Source organism: Nanorana parkeri, unplaced genomic scaffold, assembly GCF_000935625.1.
Source record: "Nanorana parkeri isolate BGI_ZX_2015 unplaced genomic scaffold, ASM93562v1 scaffold1381, whole genome shotgun sequence".
Lineage (NCBI taxonomy): Eukaryota > Metazoa > Chordata > Amphibia > Anura > Dicroglossidae > Nanorana > Nanorana parkeri.
The window spans coordinates 166,488-187,757 of NW_017307649.1; the positions used below are offsets into that span (position 1 = coordinate 166,488).

Genomic DNA, 21,270 nt, shown 5'->3' on the forward strand with positions numbered 1-21,270 from the left:
AGAGACAAGAAGAACCTAATTTGTACAGCAATAAGGGAAGAAGTGAACTGGGGGACGTAAACCAAAACATTAAACATACTGGGGGAATATGGTTCAGGAGGGTAGTATTTTTAACAAACAAAAAAGCTCAATAACACAGGGGCACCAACACAAACTATAAAGAGGGAAGTCCAAAAGTAAGTTAGAAAGCATTCATTTTTTTCCAAAAAAAGTGGTGGATGCTGGGAACAGACTTTCCACAGAGGCAGTGACTCAATAAACAGGAAGTGATTTTAAACATACTTGGGCTAAACAAGGGACCTATATTTAAAAAAAAAAGTCAAACTCTATGGACCACCTAGTGTTCAAAGTTTTTAAATTTAAAAGCAGCCCTAGCTGAAAAACAGAATGCATCACAAAACACCCTTAGATCTGCTCCACATAAATATTACAACACAGTTCAATATGAACACAATATTTCTCATTTCACATGCTGTAGTGAGAAGTTCATGACATTTATTGCAGGCTTTAAGACCTATATGGACCTTGGAACCTGACTGTATACATTAGGGATCCCGTCGCATGCAAAAGGGTGACTGAATGGAAAGAAAATAAATGTCAATAAAAAGAATTCCGCCATTGTTACCTTTTTCTGAATATGTACAACTGGCCACATTCCTCCAGACACATCTTCAAGGAATGGAGTAAGCCTCTGGCCACAGTAAGTGAAATAAACTCTGCCTTTAGCAGGCTGACCTGGAGGTGGTGGTGTACCTTCTGTTCTCTCCCAACCTATTCCTGCGACATCACCTGAAACGCACAAGTCACAGCTCAGGCCAATCCCAACACAGACACAAAATTAGGTTGCAGTCTTAGTTAAAATTGACCACGAAGTCTTAGTTTTGTCTGACCTAGTAGCTTTTACTAGTCAGGGAAACGCAATTTTGATGCATTAATATAACATTTAAAAGCCTTGGGAGAAAGCAAAGCGACATTTCTAATGACAGAATACATAAGATGCAGTCGCAAACTATTTTCTATTTATCAAACTACTGGGTTTCATTTGATAACCTTCCACTGCTGTACGGCTGGCTAATTAAACAGCAATCATCTGGCAATGTACTCAACTTTGAACTAGTTTTTAATTGCAGAAATTCCACACTCCGTCACTAATAGAATCTACTGAAATTGTGCAACAATCTAACTTGGCCTCTGGGCTAAGCTTCACCAACTATCATCTTAAATATGAGCCACTGTAAGATTCTCCTTAGCGGAGGCGATAGAAGTTAGTGTGACTTAGCCTAAAAGTCAGGACCCCAACAAAATGAAAATAATCAAGGAGAGGAAACACAGAGTAAGATATCAGTCTAATAGCAGAGGTAGATTCAGATACAGAAAGTGCAGCTAAACAAAGAGACAAACAGAAGTCTTATAAAAATCCCTGAACTGTTAAGTATAAAACACAATATTTTGATGTGTTTTTGATCAATGTTCTAGCACTGCTGTTTTGGTGAGTTCTCCTGCCTAAGATGGCATCTAACACAAGTATTTTCAGAAATCATTATACTCTGATATGCAGAGAATAGCAAAGACTGGAATATAACACAGGACAACATTGAGACATCCATGTTTTGTGCATATATATTTAAAGCATTGTACACATATATAACTAATCACACTCTGCTGTGAAATGTAAATAGAATACAAGTTAAAAAAAAAAACATTTACCTGGTGACAGAGCCACATCTAAACGCACACTCTTCCACTGCAGTAGACTGGATCCATTGTAATGTACTGCTCGTCCGTTGCTAACAAAACATAAGACTTTATTAAGAAAATAAACAATTTCAGGTTTCTTCCCTATACATAACCTCCTCTTATATCATCCCTCTATAGTGTTCCCCACAGTAATATAGCAGTTCACTAAGAAGTGTTAATTACGCCCAAGTACCTCTCGCTTTCCACAGTGTCAAATGCTTAATGCCCAAACCCAAGTTTTAAACTTTATGATCTCTTTAGTTATATACAATAACTTGGGCACAGTCGCACTTACTTGTGAAACAAGCATGTACCAACAGGGTTAGTCCAGGCTCCATCTCGTTTTTCTGCTTCTGTTGCGAACCCAAATGACACGATTGGGCCAGTATCATCATCTACGTCTCCATAAGAAACGATTTCAATTTCCCAATAAAATGATGGAGCCTGTAAAACACAGATAAAGAGATCTCACTGTCTATCACTTTATGATTTTACTAAGCCTACCTGGGAAAGCTCTACAATAATCCCATCAAAACCATGGATGCCCAATGTAGACATCAAAGTTGATATGTAGTTTATCAGTAAAGTCAGATGAAGAGCCATTACAGAAAAAAGTTTGTCATTTTATGCAAAGCTTGTTCAGTCATATTTGTGTCTTGCAGACCTAATATACTGCACATCAAAGAGGATGATACCAATTTATCTACTGCAGTTAAGGGATGCAGTGGTGTCACTTCCCTGCTGACTATTAAATATTAAAAAAATACCACACTGATAAGGTCACTTTGTTTTCTTCTCCTATATGCATGTTCCTAGTGGCAGACTGACAGTACTATGCAAAGCAAAAGGGCCCTTATAACTGGCTTACCGTGTATCCCCACTCAAGTGGGTGCTGATATGCAGAGTCTCACATGAGGTTGGTAAAAAATACACCTATTTATACTAGCTGTATTTTTATTATTAGTAAATATTTTAACAAGAACCTCAACCCTGTGTAAGCGCCTACTAGGACTGGCTGATCTGACACAGGGCTTCTGTCCATTCCCAACAGTAAATGGAGCAGCGGAATAGTTATGGGAAGTATAAGCATCTGCAGGGGCTGGCTTTGAAGTGTTATTGTGTGGCCTTGCATGGGTGAAGCACAGGTTTATTTTAACAATAAAAACATAAAAAGCCTCTTTATTACCAGCCAAAAATGTGGTGACCACATCTTCAAAGTGATAAACTGTAAAATAGTTATCTTTATTAAAACAGACCCAAATGTTTCACAATAGGAATGATATCCTTACTTGTACTGGTACAGGTGATGTTGCATAGATAAATGTTCCTCGTGGCAGACCTCCCCCTGCACTCGGGTCTGCCAGGAAAGTTACAGATGTCAGATGTGATGAGAACATGCAGGCCCTCACTGGAGGGAAGACACGGGATGGACACCAGGTTATCTCTTTAGGCTGTAAAAGATAAGAGCAATAAAAGATAATATCTGATATTTATGCCAAGCATACATTCTAAGACTATAATGCAAACTCCGTACCTGTCTGCGCTCAGTCTGCAGGGGTGGTGGTGGGGGACGAGCACAATCACGATAAAGCATACGTAGTCTCTCACACTGTACCTCTACCACTGAGAGGCGCTCACCTGTAATGCAAAAAACCTTACATCATTGGTTACATCACATCTAGCTGTGAGGCTGGCCCATACTGCCTATCAACTGGCCTTTTCATGGCAGTACTTCCTAAATTTTATTTTTTTTTATTTTTCAATTCAAATGGATTTATTGCAAATTGCTAAAAATAAATGAAAAATATATACACGTGATGTTTTCTATGTATACCTAGTATGCATTCTAGAGATAAATATAATTTTAATTGTACATTTAAAAAATAAATAAATCTATAGATCAAGCTTTTTAATAGCAGCATGTCAGTTCAAGTAGCAAATAATACAAGGTATCCAACATATAACAGATGCAGATTTGTGAACAGGGAAGTTAGTCAAGTCAAAGACAGCAATTTTTTTTTTCTTTAACAGGTGGGGTCCAGTGGATGTGAAGGTTCTAATTCCATTTAGTAAGGAAAGGTCCATGGCTGCCTGGAGAAGGAGTTAATAGCAAAAGGAGTGATGGGCAGGTGAGGGACAAGGCGATACCACCCCTCATTAAAGGCAGTCTAAACTATAGACCATGTAGACCAAATGGTAGGGTGTTGTTTAACAAAAAGCCCAGCCGACATCCAAGACCAGGGAAGTACAAGGGGCACCAGAGAAAAAGAATGTTCCATGGAATTCCAAAATTTCGTTTTATCATGCCTCTACCAGTTCACTATGCTGGTGATCTCAATCTCAGCGTGGTAGCCACCATCCCGTTTGTAAGGGCTGACGATGGCTATTTTCACATATTTTAATTCATTTCTCTTTAAAAATAAACCAAACCGATACTTTTGTGTGCTATGCATCATACCACATCCTATTTTTATATCCTATAGAAATGATTGAAAAAGCAAATCAATGACAAGCCTGTGAGGGTTCGCACTTATCCAGGTCATGTTATAGCTAGTAGTAGTTAGTCATATTCAACTAGACTAAAACGTTGAAGACTTTTGGTATGAAGAAGCTGCTCAGATAGGCAGCCAAAAAGTACCCCAAGTTACAGAACAAACCCACTTAAATGTGATGAACTACTACCAGCTAAGACAGTAGCAGGTTTATCTATTATCATAAAGTAGAGTGAGAAGCTGCGATAATTATCGGATTTCTCCGATCCATGTTTCAATACTCACCCGGACTACATTCCTGTGCTACCAAATTTAGCACTTCTACTGCAGCGGGGCACTGCTGTATAAACTCTTCACAGAAGGAGCTGTCTTCTAACAGCTGTGCCATAACCAGACAAGCTCTGAGAGAGTAAATGACGATAAGGTTATACATGAGAACAGAACAGTAACACAGTTAAGGTTGAGTAAAGTGCAGACACCATTTAAGACATGAATTCCAGCTGTAATTGTGGTATCTATAGCTAGGATTACTTTGGCCTTGCAATTCTCAGGGTTCCCAATGGTTTTAGTAGGAGCAATACCAAAAATAATATACTATGTCATATTAAGAAGTTAAATAATTTCACAATATTTCTACTTTTTGAATTATCTTATACAATCCAGTAACAAAAAGAATAAAAGGTACGTTCAGTGCATAGCTTCTATTTCCTTTTGTCCCTTAAGTCAGAAAATAAACTACTGGCAAATAAGAGCCCAATACAGACCCTGCCTCGTTTCACCCAAAAAAAAACCCTCTCATGATGGCTGTGAACAACTTTCTCAGCACCATAAGAGTTAGTACATACAATCAGGGAGGATGCAGGTTGTGCAGTGTGTAACTATTACATCTTGCCAGAGTAAACAGAGGATATGTACTGAAAGTACACTTATCCCAGAAAGATAAACTGTCACAAAAAGCCAGGCATTGAAACTTAGGGTAGCTGCTGCTGACACAAGGTCATCTTTGTCTTACTACCTAGTGGGTCACCTACACTGAACAAATGTACTATAACTACCAGCCATCAATCCTCTGAGTATTCACGTTTAAAAACAAGTCAGCAATTAAAGTTCCCGATATTCCTATCGTTACACTACCGAGTATTTTCAGTAGTATTCCAGCTATTTAGGTAATGTTTAGCTTTAAAATATTTTTTCTTTAAATAACTTACTAATTTTTACTTGCACGATGTGACATTTTTATCATGGCATTTCCAAGGAGCTCCCTTTTGTTCCTAATCCTTATATAATTGTCAATTCAAAAGGCAGCCATTATACATAAATAAGTAATTGAGATAGGCCATACAAGGAGGGTAAAGTGCTTTTGTGGGTTAGAGCTGAGCCACAGATGAACACCAAGAAAATCGAAGCAGTAAAACACAATCACTTTGCGACAATACCAAGCAATAAGCATATGTATTACACAAGCAATTACATATTTAAAAAAAAAAAAAAAAAGAAAAAAAAAAAAAAAAAAAAAAAAAAAAAAAAAAAAAAAAGTAAAAAAAAAAAAAATCAATGGTGGGAGGGGGAACAGTACTGGTCAGCGGAAATTCACAACTAGTAGCATATGCATTCAGCACAAATTATTTATCTGCACATCTGCCCCTTCAGCCTGTGGCACCTTCAAAGGTATATATAAAAATATAAAGACTTTTAGATAGCCATTACTTGCATAATCATAAGGACACCCCTAGCCTGGCTTGGTGATAGGTAGCTCAGGCTCCAGGTATAGTATTGTAGAAAGGGTTAGAGAATATTCATGTTTGGCATGGGTGATCAGGACTGCAGGGACAAGCGGACAAAAATGCTCTGTGTTGACTGCTCATACTGTCAGCTAGGTACTGCTATTGACTTCCCAATTTCCAATCTAGCTATAGGTATGCTTTAAGAAGGAAACATCTGGTGATTGTGAATTTACATATACCAATAATTATTAGAGGTACTGAGAAACAATGTGCTCTACTAAGTAGCAAACAATGATAACGACACAAGAGTAGCAATGTTAAATGAAAAGGTAGTAAGGGTAGTTCTCTTACCTTGTCCTGATCTCTGCAAGAAGCCGAACTACTGCCATAACTGGAGTTGAGGCGTCTCCTGTTGCAGGAAGTGAGGTATGAATAGACAGGCATCCCTCCTGGGGAAGTAACATGGACTGGACTGCCTGCACTACCTTCTCAGTAATAGACAGTTTATGGAGAGGCAATGCCTGATGGGGGTGAATGTTGGTGCGGCAAAAATCAAGCAGTTAGTTTCTAGGAAATGAGGGGTGTCATTAACTGGAGCTTTAAATTTACTGTTAAACTCTCCACCATAATCACAGGACAATTACAAGAAGATATTCAATAAAAAGGTGTACTGTCCTCTCCTGTCCTGCCAGACTACTCTGGAGAATTCACAGGTAAAGCAGGAGTCACAGTGGACCACCATTTTATGGGAAAATGAGATACACTGCCCCTGTCTGAATAATTCCACATACAGTACTGACACGTGCCACCAGTGGAAGCATGTGTCCCATTGCTAAGAGATACTATACCAATACGGTTGTGCAATCCGAAAGCTTTACCAGAAACCCAGGCTACCTTATTCAGACAGCTAAGCAATGCCTCTTATTTTTATTTTTACAAAAAAATGAACCACTGTACACTCTACGGCTTCAAACATTTTTAAGTATTGACATTAGAGAAAAACTGTTATAAGAAGGCTTGGAATCTACAAAATTATTTTTAGCTATAAATTATATACTGGGATAACCAATGACAAATGTATATCTGTTCCAACATGAAGGTATGACACCATCAACTTTAAATACTCAGTACTTACTATTCTAAAGGTCTGTGAATATTCTGACACTGCACATGAAATACATACAGTGGCCAGTTTATTATGACCACCTGACGTTGTAGGCAAATTAGCTATAATTGTCGCGAGCCATGGAGCGAGTATCGGCAAAACAGCAGAATTCGTTAAATGTTTCAGCTGAAAATCTGGGTATGAATGTGCGAATTGTGGCCGTCAGCAACTAGTCAATGTTAGGTCAGAACAGAGAGTGGCAAGACTGGTACAAGACAACAGAAGGGCAACAGTGCACTGTCAGATTCCTCGCATCACCTTTCAACATCTCGTGGAGTCACGAGGCGGCCCAACGAAGTCATCTCGTGGCCCAACGAAGTACTGATGGGGTGGTCATAATAATCTGGCCACTCAGTGTATATAGCAAACAGATTAATATAGCACTCAGGAGTTGGTCAGTTCAATCGTAGAGTCACTGAGCAGCTCTTAGATATGAGAGCAGTGTATACAGCAAGCTCTTACAGAACATTTGTAAAGCATTTGGCAAGCTTTATGTAGCTATGTTGAAGCTTTTAAAGCTCCAATCTGAAGATGTTAAAGGAAAAACTCTACTTCTGTTAAACACATATAGCATAGAACGTTGCTACACAAGCCATTTCATCATTTAATGTCATTAAACATTACTCTTTCATTTCAAACTGCAACCTCTTTATTTTTCTAAACTTCAATGCAATATAATGTATTTACAAATATGCAGCACCAATCTTGTGAAAGTGCCTAACTAAGTGATGACTAGATGTCTTGTACACCTCTATTGGTCCATCGACCTGTATTCCAACCGTGATGAGTGAAAAAAGTGTGATATATATAAATAAATAAGCAAATCAATATGTATTAGAGGCGTAGGGGCGGGCCTAATCCACGTCATGCCAAACACAGGAGTTCGTTGTTTTACCACATAACCGGCCGGCAAAGACTTTGTTATACTTTTTTACTGGATTTAAAATAAAGCCCTTTTGGAAATTATTACACAATGAAGAGTTTTTTCTTTGTATGAGTATGGAGACACGCCGCTCGCTGGACACCAATTGGAAAAAGACACAGTGAGGACGCTACGGCTCCGTGAGTCACCATACAAGCGCTTTCGGCTGCTCACTACAGCCATCACATCACGGTGAGTGCACACTTTGAGGGCAGACGTACGGCACTTGCCTAAATCCCCAGCAAGTTTCACAGGACCTCTCACATCAACACACAGATTGTGATAAACTTTTTGCACCAGGAATGCGATATGATCATATGGACTATTCACTTTGTTTCAACACTAATATTAATATTTAAAAGGATACTGTGGGGTTCACTATCCAGGGTTATTGTATAACAGTACCACAGACACACAGGTGTATATAGTGTTATAAGTATGCAACTCAGTCACTTCTTTTTGCACGGTTTCACTTATAGTGTTATACACTGATTTTTTGCTTTATATGTTTGGCGGATATATTTTGGACACTAGATAATTTTGAAGGTATATAGTGACCTATACATATTGATTGCTTATTTATTTATTTATATCACAATTTTTTTACTCATCACGGTTGAAATATAGGTCGATGGACCAATAGAGGTGTACACGACATCTAGTCATCACTTAGTTAGGCACATTCACAAGATTGGCGCTGCATATTTGTAAATACATTTGATTGGACCCAGTTGTCTTTATTGCAGCAGCTTTCACATTATTCAATAATTTACCATTTAATATTATATAAAATGTATTAAATTATTTACACGTATTATCACTCATTTAGCGCAGGAATAAAAACACAAACATTTCAATGCAATATAGCAACCTGGAGGCATTCTGTACTTTCTGCTTTTTTGAGACTTACTTAAAAAGAGACAAGAAAGCTACTTGAAACTGGTGAAAAACTTTGCAAACGCTTTGTAAAAGCTAGTTGTGCACATTGTACACACTGCTCAGACACTGACCCGGAAACAAGCGTGCAGATCAGGAGTGTCAAGCCTGGACTTCTGCTTTGCCTAAATTGTTCGTAATCAAGACTGTACTAAAGCTACTGTGTCAGCATGAAAGCCAGAGAACTAAACTACTTTAACAGCAGATGCCAAAGAAAACCAGGCCCATTTTTTGGACAATTAAATAAACCTGTCATCTAAAAGGTTAAAACTATCAACACACATAAATGTAGACTTTACTATGACCGGGTGGTCCCTGCAGTAAAGGCACGGATATAAATTGGCCCAAGACTGTTCTGTTTGGGCACTCAGTTTTGGTTTATAATTTAGGCCAATGAATTGGGTATCTCTATGACTGTTTAGTTTTAGGGTTATCTAGGTTAAAGCAGAACTAAAGTATTTCCTTTTTTAATGCAAGCAATATGAAATTGCAAGATAAAGTGCAGACATACACAAATCTGTTACTTTTTTAATTATCAATTTCAACTTATCCATATGCCACCTTTACCTAGTCTGTTCACCATTATTAGTGGGAGATGGAGTGCTGCCATCTGTAAGAAGTGTTGTTTTTCTCTCCTTTGTCAGGAACTGGGGGCCATTCGATCTAACCCTAATCCTCCCTCTCTTCGGTTATATAATCAGCCACTTGTTACTAGTTTTTAAAAATGCAGCCAACAAACAACACTTAGTAAGAAAAACACAAGGCGGGACTGGGAGGAGCCACGCTGTTCAGCCCATGCAAATATAGGAGCATAAGGACATACTAAGTGAGAGGTGTAGAAATCCTATAACCTCTGGGCTGTTCAACCCGCAGAGCTGAAACAAAGAGGTCATTGAAAATATATTTCCTGTTGCTATGTCTGAACAGCAGCTGAGAGATCTTTTAGAAAGGCCATAAGGTGAATAGAGGGGACTTTATTAAAACTGGACCAGAGAAAATCTAGGGTAGCTGTGCATGGCAACCAATCAGTTTCTAGCTTTTATTTTCAAAGCGTATCTGCATAAACTGAAGAGAGAAGCGGATTGGCTACTATGGCAACTGCACTAGCTTCTGCTCCAGTTTTTGTAAATTCCCCCCGTAGTTTTGCAGGTGTGCATTCATGCACTATTTTTAATTTGCAATTTTAGACTGTATGCATAGAGAACAGTTTCTTTAGGTATTAAGCTAGAGTTAAGCTTAGGACCAGAATGCTAAATTTTAAGTTTTGGATAGAGTAGGAAAAAACTGAAGGGAAAACCGTTTGATTTTTTTTCTGCTGTCTTTGTTCCACTGAGCTGATTTCCCCACATTTCCTGCCATGGACACACAACAGGAAGCAAAAGAGTGTCACAAATCAAGTAAACTGTAAAATTTCATTAAAAAAAAAATGTACTTTCTTCTCAGCGACAATGACTATGAGGACAAATGGAAACAGAAGTTAAATAAACCCTGACAGATATTCTAAATTTTCCCTACTATATCCAAAAACAAAAGAAATAGAAACTGATGATAAACAAATGGTAAGGATTAGGTTACGAATCAAAGTGCCCAAACTTATCTTCTCTTAGTTTCCTCATCAACCCTTTTGGACACCAGGTACAAAAAAAAATAGCACTGTGTAAGCTTGCAACCTGAAGCTCACACTAGGCTGAGGACTCTCTTCTGGTTTCCATGTGACAGCACTCCATTCCTGAGCATCCAAAGCACCAACATGATCAGGCGTGAGCAGGGGGAGCGAGTCACATTTTTTTCTCATACCTGAATTTAAGTGTCGATGATCATTTTCAGAGTTTGGTTAGGGGTTAAAGGAGAACTATGGGGTCAGTGTTTTTCCCCATAGTTCTCCTTGGGGTAACGGGAGGACACAAACTAGCGTTTACCCTAAGCTCAGTATACTGCGAGCTACAGCTCGCGGTATACTGAGACGCCGCAGCCGGAGCGGATCCCGACGTAGATGACGGGATCCGCCCAGCTGTGTGAGTGACAGCTGGCTCTGCCTATCTAGAGGCAGAGCCAGCTGTACCCGCCCCCTCCCCCGTCCGTTTCGCCAGTCAGCGCTGGCGGATCGGAGCGGGGAGAGGGGAATCCAGCCCCTCCCCTGTCACGGCAGAGAGCTGTGACAGGATCGAGAGGTGAGCGAACCCGGTATCTGTTCGCTCACCTCCCAATCTACTGAGCCAACCTGTGACAGTCTCATTGTCACAGGTCGGCTAGAACTATGAGGTGAGTGGAAATCACTCATCTCATAGTTCTCCTTTAAGTTTTACTATTGGAGGGTTGTTTGAGTGTTAAGGTTTGCAGGTGGACAAGGCCAGGGTGACAATAAGGGTTAGGGATACGTGACAGTTGAGCATGGGTTCTTGGGTTCTATGAAATTCACATTCAAATATTTCATGCCAAATAGTACCAAAAGCCTATTGGCTTCTGTCCAAAAGGTGTCCTCCTGGCCCCCGAATCTGGGCTGCTTCATTGTTCTAATTACCACTTTTCCTTTGACTTTACCAGGATTAGAAAGAGAGCTACTATTGGCCACTAAACAACTCTCACCTATTTAGGGAGAAGGGGTGTGGCAGAGCTCCAAGTCGCAGCTGAAGATGAGACTATGGTAAGTATGTGTCTGCTCCTGTTACATGCAGTATGTAAGAACGGTTTTTAAATAACTGACTCCAGCAAAAGTAAAGCTGTCTTTAGGATGTGGGTGACTTTAATGTTCATTAATGGATTCCAAGGAGCACTGAAGTACACTGACACACAGGATCCAAACAGGTTACTCTTAGCAGTCCAACCAATAAAATTACATTTTTGCCTGTTTTCTAATGGTTTCTATACTGTAGCGAAGTAAATACCTTTTATATACCTATAGCCTTAACCTTTACCACAGCACAGTAGATATACAAACACACACGTTCACTTACAAATATGAAAATAAAACACACACTAAATGCACCACAACAATATGTACATTAACTATGATGACAATCCTTACCTCCGAGCGAGGAACGCAGAGCCTAAACAATGGGATTGCCAGTGTGTCTGAGGCCTTTGAGGATTTTCTAAAATCTAGGGATGGAAATCTCACAGTTGCAATACCTTCTTGTTCATTTATAGATACAACCACTCCAATACTCCCAGATATTCCTTTACCAAGCACCTAATTGGAGAAAGGATTAATGCAATCTCAATTTAGGCTGGCAGGCAAACACAAGCAGTATTATCTGAAATCTAAAGTACAATTCAGATCTAATAACATACCCACATTGGAATTTCGGAAATGAAAACATTTCTTAAAACATTAACAATATTTTTAATGGAATCCTATGGAATATTATTTAATAAATCATTCCAACAACTATACACGAGGGGGTGAATGTCAGACAGTGTGTGGTCAACAATGACTTTGAATCTGTGATGTGTGTGTCTATGGGATGGTTACATTGCGCTGGAGAAATCTTTAAGAAGAGGCTATGTAGCACAGGGCAAGCAGAACAAAACATCACCAGGACTTAGTTAAGTATGTGGTTTTAGCAAAATCAGTGCAAAGAAGGGGTCCCGAAAGTGCACATATCCTAGGACAGTAGAGTGGGCTGAGACATGCAATTATTTTGAGAGCAGGGGGAATTAATAACTTGCTTATTGGCAGCTATACTAAGTTCAGAATGTTAAAAGGGGACAAAAGGTATACATGTGAAAAAAATTGTATATGTAAACTAAGTAACCAGGGTGGGAGGAGAAGGCACCAATGCTCATCACTCATCAGTGGGGGCTGGGCTACAGGTCGTTTAAGCACATATGCCAACATGCACATTTAAAGAAGATGAAGATGGAGAATTCCCTGTTAGATGGAGACCCTTTGTAACCAAATAAAGTTATAAGAAACCATCAAACAAGAAAATGCCCCATTAGTGAAGGTGTGAGAGACTGTCTCATCACTGACTGGCATGTAATTAACCACCCTAGTGGAATTTTTCCTTACATGCAGACCAGTTAATGAATGCTCTCCTCTCTGGAGAGGTGGATTTAATTTTGGTTCCGAGAATACAGACTGGGTTAGAACTAGGCAGCACAGAAGTCAGTACATGTGCAGCAGCATTGGAGTCACACTCCTGAGAACCCTCACTATACTCTCCTAGTCTGCATTCATACATAGGACAAAATAAAATTTAAAAAAACTGGAGTCCTTCTTTTGGAAGTGTGACCTAAACAACTATATGCCAAGTAGAACCCCCCATACACACAATTCCGGTTGAGAATATGGGATGTGCGAAACAATGCTGCAGGGGTAGGAAAACTTCGGCCTTCCAGCTGCGGTGAAGCTACAAATACTATCATGTATCTGCCTCTGGAAGTCATAGCTGTAGTTGTCAAGTCTTACAATGCTTCGGGAGATTTGTAGTTGCACCATAGCTGGAGGGCCGCAGTTTGCCTACCGCTGCTGTAACAGGAATACAACTGTGGGTCCAAAAATATAGCTTCAAATAAAACAATATGAAAGGATTTTTTCTTTTAAACGCTTGAAGACCAGGTGTTTAGACCCCCTTCCTGCCCAGGCCATTTTTCAGTGTTCAGCGCTGCAGTACTTTGACTGACATTTATTCCGTCACGCAGCGCTGTACTGAAATGAATTTTATACCATTTTTTGGGGATAGATAGAGCTTTCTTTTGGTGGTATTTAATCACCACTGCAGATTTTAATTTTTACTATATTCAGGAGAAATTACTAAAAATTTGGAAAAAAAAAAGTTTTTTTTTACATTATGTAATAAAACAACTAATATTACCCAATTTTTTGGTAAAATATAAAAGATGGGGTCACGTCGGGTAAATAGACACCAAACATGTCAAGGGTAAAAATTGCGCGCACTCGCAAAAAACTAGCATACCCAAAATTGGCCATAGGTGACGCTTTAAAAGCTTTTACTGCTCATCAGTTTAGTATTATCAGTGATTCATGGCTCTAGAATGATTGCTCTCATTCCGATGTTCGCGGCGATATGTAACATGTGCGGCGTAATGGGTGCAATCGTCGTTTTCGCAGGTATGCGCACCTGACGCATGTTTACATGCGTGTATGTAGGGGTGGGGATTTTTAAAAAAAAATTGTTTTTTTTAATTCTTTTTTGTGTAACTTAAAAAAAAATGGGGGGGAAACTTTACATTTTTGTACAATTCAAATGTAGCTAGCCAATAAGGACTACGGGGTTAGGTCCTAAATATTGTAAGAATTGTCAGGGAAATTTCCTATTAGCTTTGTGGTCTTATACTATCCCTGTTAGTCTATGTAACACTTCTCTTATCTGATAGTTAAAACACTTCTCTATTACATGCAAAACAGATATACAAACTTGATACGAAAGTTAAAGATGATTATAATTTTATGTAAAATGTTTAAGATATTGCTAAATAGTAGATCAAGTCTGGACACTGTTAACAAAGTCCTTGTCATTATTCAAAAATGTTAAGCGTAAAATGCAAACCATGTTACCTGAACCTCTGAACCTATTTTAATAGTCTCCTTGAACCCTCCAAGGGCACAGAGTGCTGCCACGGCTTGTCTAGCTATGCCCTGCAATTTGGCCAGTTTTCTGGTGCTGCCACTACCATTCTCCAGGATGCTCTCGGCATACTTGCCCAGCTGAGGGATATGCATTAGTGCACGTGACAAGACCTGTATAAACAAAAGAAAAATGCAAAACTAATACTTGGTGCCAAGTCACCTATGAAAACATGTATGTAACTATATCTTATATCTAGACTGATTTTAACTACAGACTATAACATGACATATAGACCGAGTTAAACTGTACATTCTGCTGAAAGGAATTGAATGTTTAGGTCAAGGGTAAACAAGCAAGACGTTTAAGTGTGGTTCCTTGAAATAAGCCAATGCAGTAGCACTGATCATCTCAGTATGCACATTATTATGTTAGTTGGACAATAACTGATCTTTGAAAAGACACAGATTACAAAGCCTGTGACTTTTTACCTTTTCTGCAGTTGTTGTCCATATCTGTGCTGCATTAGACTCTGGGGCCATAAGCAAACTGTGAAGTAAAGCAATCACTTCTGCAGCCATACTATTTGCAACATGTCCGCTGATAAAAGGACGCACGGGATCAGTTCTAAAAATATACAATTTAAAACAAAAATTAAAAACAGACACTTAAATATTATTTACAATAGAATCGCATCAGTAAAGTCTTGCAAATAATGGGGAACCTACAGGTAATGCCTCAGATTTTTAAAAAAACACAGTCTAAAAGTACATCTAAAAACTCAAAGGTTCAAGCATCCCTTTGTGAGCAGTGCTAGAAATAAACCATTCTGAACACCTCTGTGGCATTTGTGAAAACATAAATAAATGTAAAAGTAGCTCACCTAGGTCTACCCTGAATTTAATGCAGGAATGCTATGTACCTGGCAAGCTCTGAATTCCTCTCTCTGCAGATTGAGGTTTGGGCAGTTTTCTTTTTGTCTCCAGTAGAAAGGCCACTGGCAATTTCAGGACTCACTGTCTCCACTGGTGGCCCAACACTGACAATTAAACCAGACTGGGCCCATTTGGTGGCTTTACGTAAAGCAGCAACAGTCTCCTCGGTGATCACTTCACAGCAACCACTCTATAGAAAAGCAAGACAGTAATAACACTAAATGAGATTAAAAACAGTAAATCCAATATACACAAAGAATATATTTTTGTCAAAAGGAACACACAGGCCTCCAAAGTCAGTTCCATTTCACCCCCAAGATCTTGCCCTACAGTAACCTGTTTAACCTCAGAGAGACAATAATTCATAAGAGTCTACTGGAGTTTATATGCTTATGTGTATGTGTATGTGAATACGAGATGCCACTTTCTGCTTTTAAATCCAAGGGAAGAGCTGGCAAATGGATGATGTTACAAACCCCAAAGTCACTCAGGTTTAAAAAAAAAAAACAGGGCTGGCAATGAGGTGGCTTGGTTTCTGTGTAAAGCATACTAAAGCAATAAAGAAGTAAAAAGATCCAAAAGGACCCTCCTAAGGAATATAGCAGCCGCCACTGCTTACTGGTTTTAATTTTAGATATCACAGTCCTAATGGCAACACAGGAAGGTAAAGATGTGCTGTTCATGGTCAGGCAATGTTATTTTCCTATAATCCCACCTTATTGTTACCATAAACAGGAGTTCAACTAACAAAACGTAGTATGGGCCATAAACCACAAAATGCCAGAAGCAATCAGTCTTTTACTGCACACCAAGTCCCTTTGATTTTGTGTATTATCCTTATTATCCACTAGTGTGCTGAAATGTACACATCGACAAATCTCACACAGTATAATCAAGCACTTTAGAAAAAACAAAGACTAACTTTGGTCATATCTCGATCCATCTTCACAACTTTCTCCATGTTGGCACCAGTGCCAAGACGAAATGGTCGTCCTTCTGAACTACTATAAAATTGAACAGCATTGCAGACTTTAGGTAAACTGGTATAAAATACAAATGGTGCTATACATGTAGATTCAAAACAAACACATTTTTTTTAAATTTATACTGTAAAAGCAAGAAAAGCCAATTATTGTTATTGTACCCCTGTCATTACCTGAGCAAAGGCTGCAGGACTTCATGAGAGGACTGGTCTTCACGTTTGTGGATAAAAATTGACAGTTTACCATCCACAGCTTCACTCTCCTCCCCAGTATCCTTGTCACCCTTCTGGGAGTTTTTTGGACTAGTTTTAGATAAATTGCTATCCGGCTCAGAGGCAGTGGGGGAAAGAACTGTCTGACATCCTGTAATACAAGTGTAGAAATTAATTACGGGGTCTGACATCAAAATCATTACACTGGTGAAAATGATTTACTCCTTGGCAAAGGGACTTGTGAAGGCAAAAATAATTTGCTGGATTTTATATACTTTTTTTTTACTTTACCTAGAACGGTACACAATCCCATCTAGAACTATTTCTAGTACAAAATACAGGTGCAGGCATTCAAGCTATTACTCTAAATGACATTGGCATTTGTGATGCTTTATGCCAACGTGCTGTCTGAGCCACAAATAAAATGGATTACAGATTAGTAGGCCATCTCATTTGCTATATGTGAGAGCCTATGTATTACGGGTCACTAAAACAACGGATGACATTGATGCCATTGTTGTGGTTACAAGCAGACTGAGATTGGAATCTCTACCTACACAAAATGTGTAGGCAGTGCTCTATACTGAGCCCCTCCATTTCATTTAGTGCCAAAGTTAGCAGATCTTTGCCAGGCACTATAAATACAACTGCCAATTAACATCCAAACTTCTAAGAGGGAGTGAGAGAAAGTGAGCTTGTTAATAGAGAGGGCAACAGAACTGTTATATTGACCTACCAAATAATGCATGTTCTTCCATTCTATGAACTCAATAAACCAAAGGGTCAATTTCCCTTTCATTGCTAGCACAATATGTGTTTGAATAGAGAAAAATCAGCAAACATATCGGCATACTTTGCAAAGAAGTATTTGTGATTATCTGTGTTTGCCACTATTCAAACAAGGCAATATGTATGCATATTCACCTGGAACCACATAATCAGCCAGCTTTGCCAGAAGCAAAGATGCAATCTTAGATGCCGGGTCACTGGGATCTTCCTGTTCACTATTCAGTGACGGCACAGAGTAGCTCCATGGAGGAAGTTCCACATTTTCACAATCCTCCACACTCATGAGTGGCAGGGCAGCCCGGCACAGCTGAAGGATGATGAGGACAAGTTTTGGAGAAGGACGCTGATCCAAAAGCAGTGAAAGGAGCTTGGACACACAAGCTGGTTGGCTCAGTATTGCCTTCCCTATTTGACTTCTGCACAAACAAAAAGAAAAAAAACAAAAAAAACAAAAAAAACATTAATTTCCAAACAAAAGCAGGAAAAACCTACTGGCTGATTAAACAACTGCTTCATTCAAATAGTGAACCACATCATAAATTAATATTTTAAAAGCATAATAAGGTAAGTGAAGCATTAACCTACAGAATAAAATTTCTGTGGAAAAGTGATTCTACTTTACAGCAATTTTACTATAAATACAAACATTAAAGCATAACTAATGTTCCACAATACAAACACAATCAGCCATAGCACAGCATTCACACATAGCTAAACTGCAAAGTGATTTCTATAAATGATGGGTTACAAATCTATCTGTAAATTGTTCAGTTTATAAATACAAGATATCTTGGAAGTAATTCCTCTAATACACACTTCCTTCTCCAACAATAGCTTGCACTCAACTACACATAAGACAGACTCCATGAGCAAACCTTGCATGAAATAAGAAACATGAATATAATCATTTGAAGCCTTCATAACACAAGATAATGATACAGACTAAACCTTCAACTTATGCTACAGTAACTGCAATCCTGCAACAGTTTGGTGCCCAGTAACATCACCAATGCCGAGGCATCAATCATGAGGTCAGCTTCAGAGGATCCTGTTGATTGGTGCCAGAATACTCTTTAGCCAAGAAAAAGCCAGTCATCAGCTCTGAGTGAACAGTCTCTTACAGGGTTATTCACAGAAGGGTGAAGAGTTTGCAGAAGGAAGGAGACGTGAACAATCTAGGACAACATAGCCGATATGGAAAAATTCTCCAATGCAGCTCACTTTCCGGTTCAACTATTTTGTCCTAGATTGTTCACTTCCCCTGTCTTCTCCAAAATCCTCACCCTTTTGTGAATAACCCTGTAAATGTCAGTCTAATAAGATCCTGAGCCTTGGCATTGGTAAAGCAGTTGAGTGCTGCACCATTGTAAAATTACCCTGATTTAAAAAAAGGGTAAGGTGTCATTCTGCTTTACTAACTTTCAAAATGCAGATTGCACATTAAAATAACAATGTTCTCTACTTTGTAATTATAGGTCCCTTTTAAGCTTTGACTGCAAAGAACAGTGGAGCACTCATTAATTAAGAATTAGTTACCTTGAAAGATCATTCAGAAGACTAAGAACATCTTGGAGGGCATCATTTCCAGCAGCCTGGTTTCCACAGCATTCTGTGGCTCTTGCCAGATGATTAGTTAGAAGGGTGGAAACCTGTCGAGCCAAACCCGAATGGACCGCCTCTGTAGAACCACCTTCAGAGTTTACCATAAACAATATAACTAAAAACAACTATGAACACTGATATTTATACCACACGAAACACTTGTATCCAATACCATTATCAAGAATATGCACACAAAGTACAGAAAGCCTTTAACTAGCAGACAAAACACATGAAGTGTGCATCTACTATATCAGGTAAGTGTGACTACTAATGCCTATACTTATGTGTACATAATGGTGTGCAACTTTTGTGGCGCCCGTGGAGACTGTTGTATATAGGATTCAACAGATTTCAGCAATTTTAATATTAAGATTTAGCCCAGAGCACACGAAGTGTAGAACATAACACATATCTTAACTGTTATAATACATTAGAACGCCAAATATTGAATGTACTGACCTTCTTCCTTCTCCCATTCCACACATCTATTTGCCAGGACCTGGAAGGCTGCCCATGCCATGGTTGCCACTTTTTGTTTTCTGGTCTGTTTTTCACTTGAGCTGGACTCTGCCTGGTTGCTCAGGCTACATAACCTGTCCATGAGCTGAACCAATCCACTGCGGACCAGACATTTTTCTTCACTCCTGCCCAGGGAACAAACAAAATAAAGCAGACTGTTACAGTGTAGTAAAATGGGCTACTTTTCTAAAATCTCCCACCTCCTACAGACAGGGTACAGACCACCGAGGTAATGTGTCCACTGGTGGATAAGAGAAATGTAGAATAGTTTCTTAATAAATGTTTTAACTAGCTATAAAAAGCCATACAAAAAGAACCTCTAAAAATAGTTGCCCTCTAAAATGGCTCTTTGCTTTAAAATCTACTTTTTACAAAGGGAAACCTCAGTTTTTACCATATGTTACATAGTTACATAGTATTTGAGGTTGAATAAAGACATTAGTCCATCAAGTCCAACCTATTAGGATCTCATTCTAGGAGTACCTGTACCCCTGTATATTATCTGTACCCCTGTATATTATGGTCCCTTAAGATGTAAATTTATCTAGAACAGTTTAACAGTACAAAATATTAGATGATGCCTAAAGTCACCTTGTGTAAGGTATTGTACACAACAGACCGATGCTGTTTGAACAGGCGATGGGATAGCGGGCACACAGTGACACCACTGAAGTCATGGTCTCCCCAAAGGCTTCCTGAACTTGTTCCACCATTCCACCACATGTCAGCTCCTCAATCCTGTCATGAAAACATAACTTGACCATATTATGCAAAGGTTATTGAAGATAAAATTTTTAGCATTTGAAGAGATACAATGCAACATTAAACTCAGCATTAAGCCTCAACCAGCAGTAAATGAAAATGCAATATTCAATATAAACAAAAAAGTAATAATGAACTCCCACCTTGGCCCTCCTTGCAGCACCATAGTCACAGGCCCAACCAAATGTGTTACTCCTCCAACCCGAACAGCAGCAGTCAGCAACTCCCTCATGTGCACTAGGGCTTGTTTGCGTGTATTCCCACGGCGCCACCTTGTCTGGGCAGCAAGCAAAAAGCTACTGCTTGATACCTAAAAATAAAATAAACACAATAGTATGGTCACTTGCACCAAATGTAAATAGCACAGTATTATGTTAGAAAAGCATCCACAAAATGCAAAATCACTGTGCAGAGTACAGAGTACAGGATGACATACCGCTTGGTCTGGATTGGTGCCAATGAATGCAAACAGCTGACCTAACAAGACGCTGTAAGTAGGCTTGTCCCTGCTGTCTTCGTTGGACAGAGACTGCAGCAACGTGAAGGAGCTGCTCCTGTGGCTACTTACATTGCGTCTCCTGAAAAATACCCAAATTTTAAAAAGGTAAACGTCATCATCACACAAACTGTTAATTAACACATCATTAAAACTAGATAAAACCAGCATTCTACATATACTAAAGATGCTGCGAGTGAGAATTAAAAGATGTCTGATAGTTCTGGAGACTTGGTCTTGCTGGTTAGCTTTTAGGGACTTTATGGAATTCAAGCAAACGTTCCGCTCATGACTCTCTTTTTACCCACTTTGTGGCTGAGTTCCCCTTCATAGATACTGATTATTGTGTAGACCTACGTGCACGGCTTTTGGAGGCGTTCACTCTGCTGTTGTTTGGACCATCACAACTCTGTTTTTGTCTAGGATTTCCCCTTTTCCTATCTTTCCAAAATGTTCCATTTCCTC

General features: G+C 39.1%; 1 protein-coding gene across 1 annotated transcript in view; it reads right to left on the reverse strand.

Moving 5' to 3' along the window:
• Positions 1–21,270, reverse strand: part of HECTD4 (HECT domain E3 ubiquitin protein ligase 4) — a 130,755-nt gene that overhangs the window by 32,586 nt on the left and 76,899 nt on the right. The window contains exons 31-49 of the mRNA XM_018569713.1: positions 20,746–20,887; positions 20,453–20,619; positions 20,139–20,285; positions 19,488–19,672; positions 18,963–19,116; positions 17,562–17,842; positions 16,599–16,788; positions 16,365–16,446; positions 15,430–15,632; positions 14,999–15,134; positions 14,498–14,680; positions 12,002–12,166; positions 6,305–6,474; positions 4,515–4,630; positions 3,272–3,375; positions 3,027–3,188; positions 2,033–2,181; positions 1,708–1,787; positions 626–789 (exon numbers count right to left, since the gene is read on the reverse strand). Coding sequence (XP_018425215.1) covers positions 626–789; positions 1,708–1,787; positions 2,033–2,181; positions 3,027–3,188; positions 3,272–3,375; positions 4,515–4,630; positions 6,305–6,474; positions 12,002–12,166; positions 14,498–14,680; positions 14,999–15,134; positions 15,430–15,632; positions 16,365–16,446; positions 16,599–16,788; positions 17,562–17,842; positions 18,963–19,116; positions 19,488–19,672; positions 20,139–20,285; positions 20,453–20,619; positions 20,746–20,887 — 2,980 coding nt within the window. The remainder of the gene's footprint in view (positions 1–625; positions 790–1,707; positions 1,788–2,032; positions 2,182–3,026; positions 3,189–3,271; positions 3,376–4,514; positions 4,631–6,304; positions 6,475–12,001; positions 12,167–14,497; positions 14,681–14,998; positions 15,135–15,429; positions 15,633–16,364; positions 16,447–16,598; positions 16,789–17,561; positions 17,843–18,962; positions 19,117–19,487; positions 19,673–20,138; positions 20,286–20,452; positions 20,620–20,745; positions 20,888–21,270) is intronic.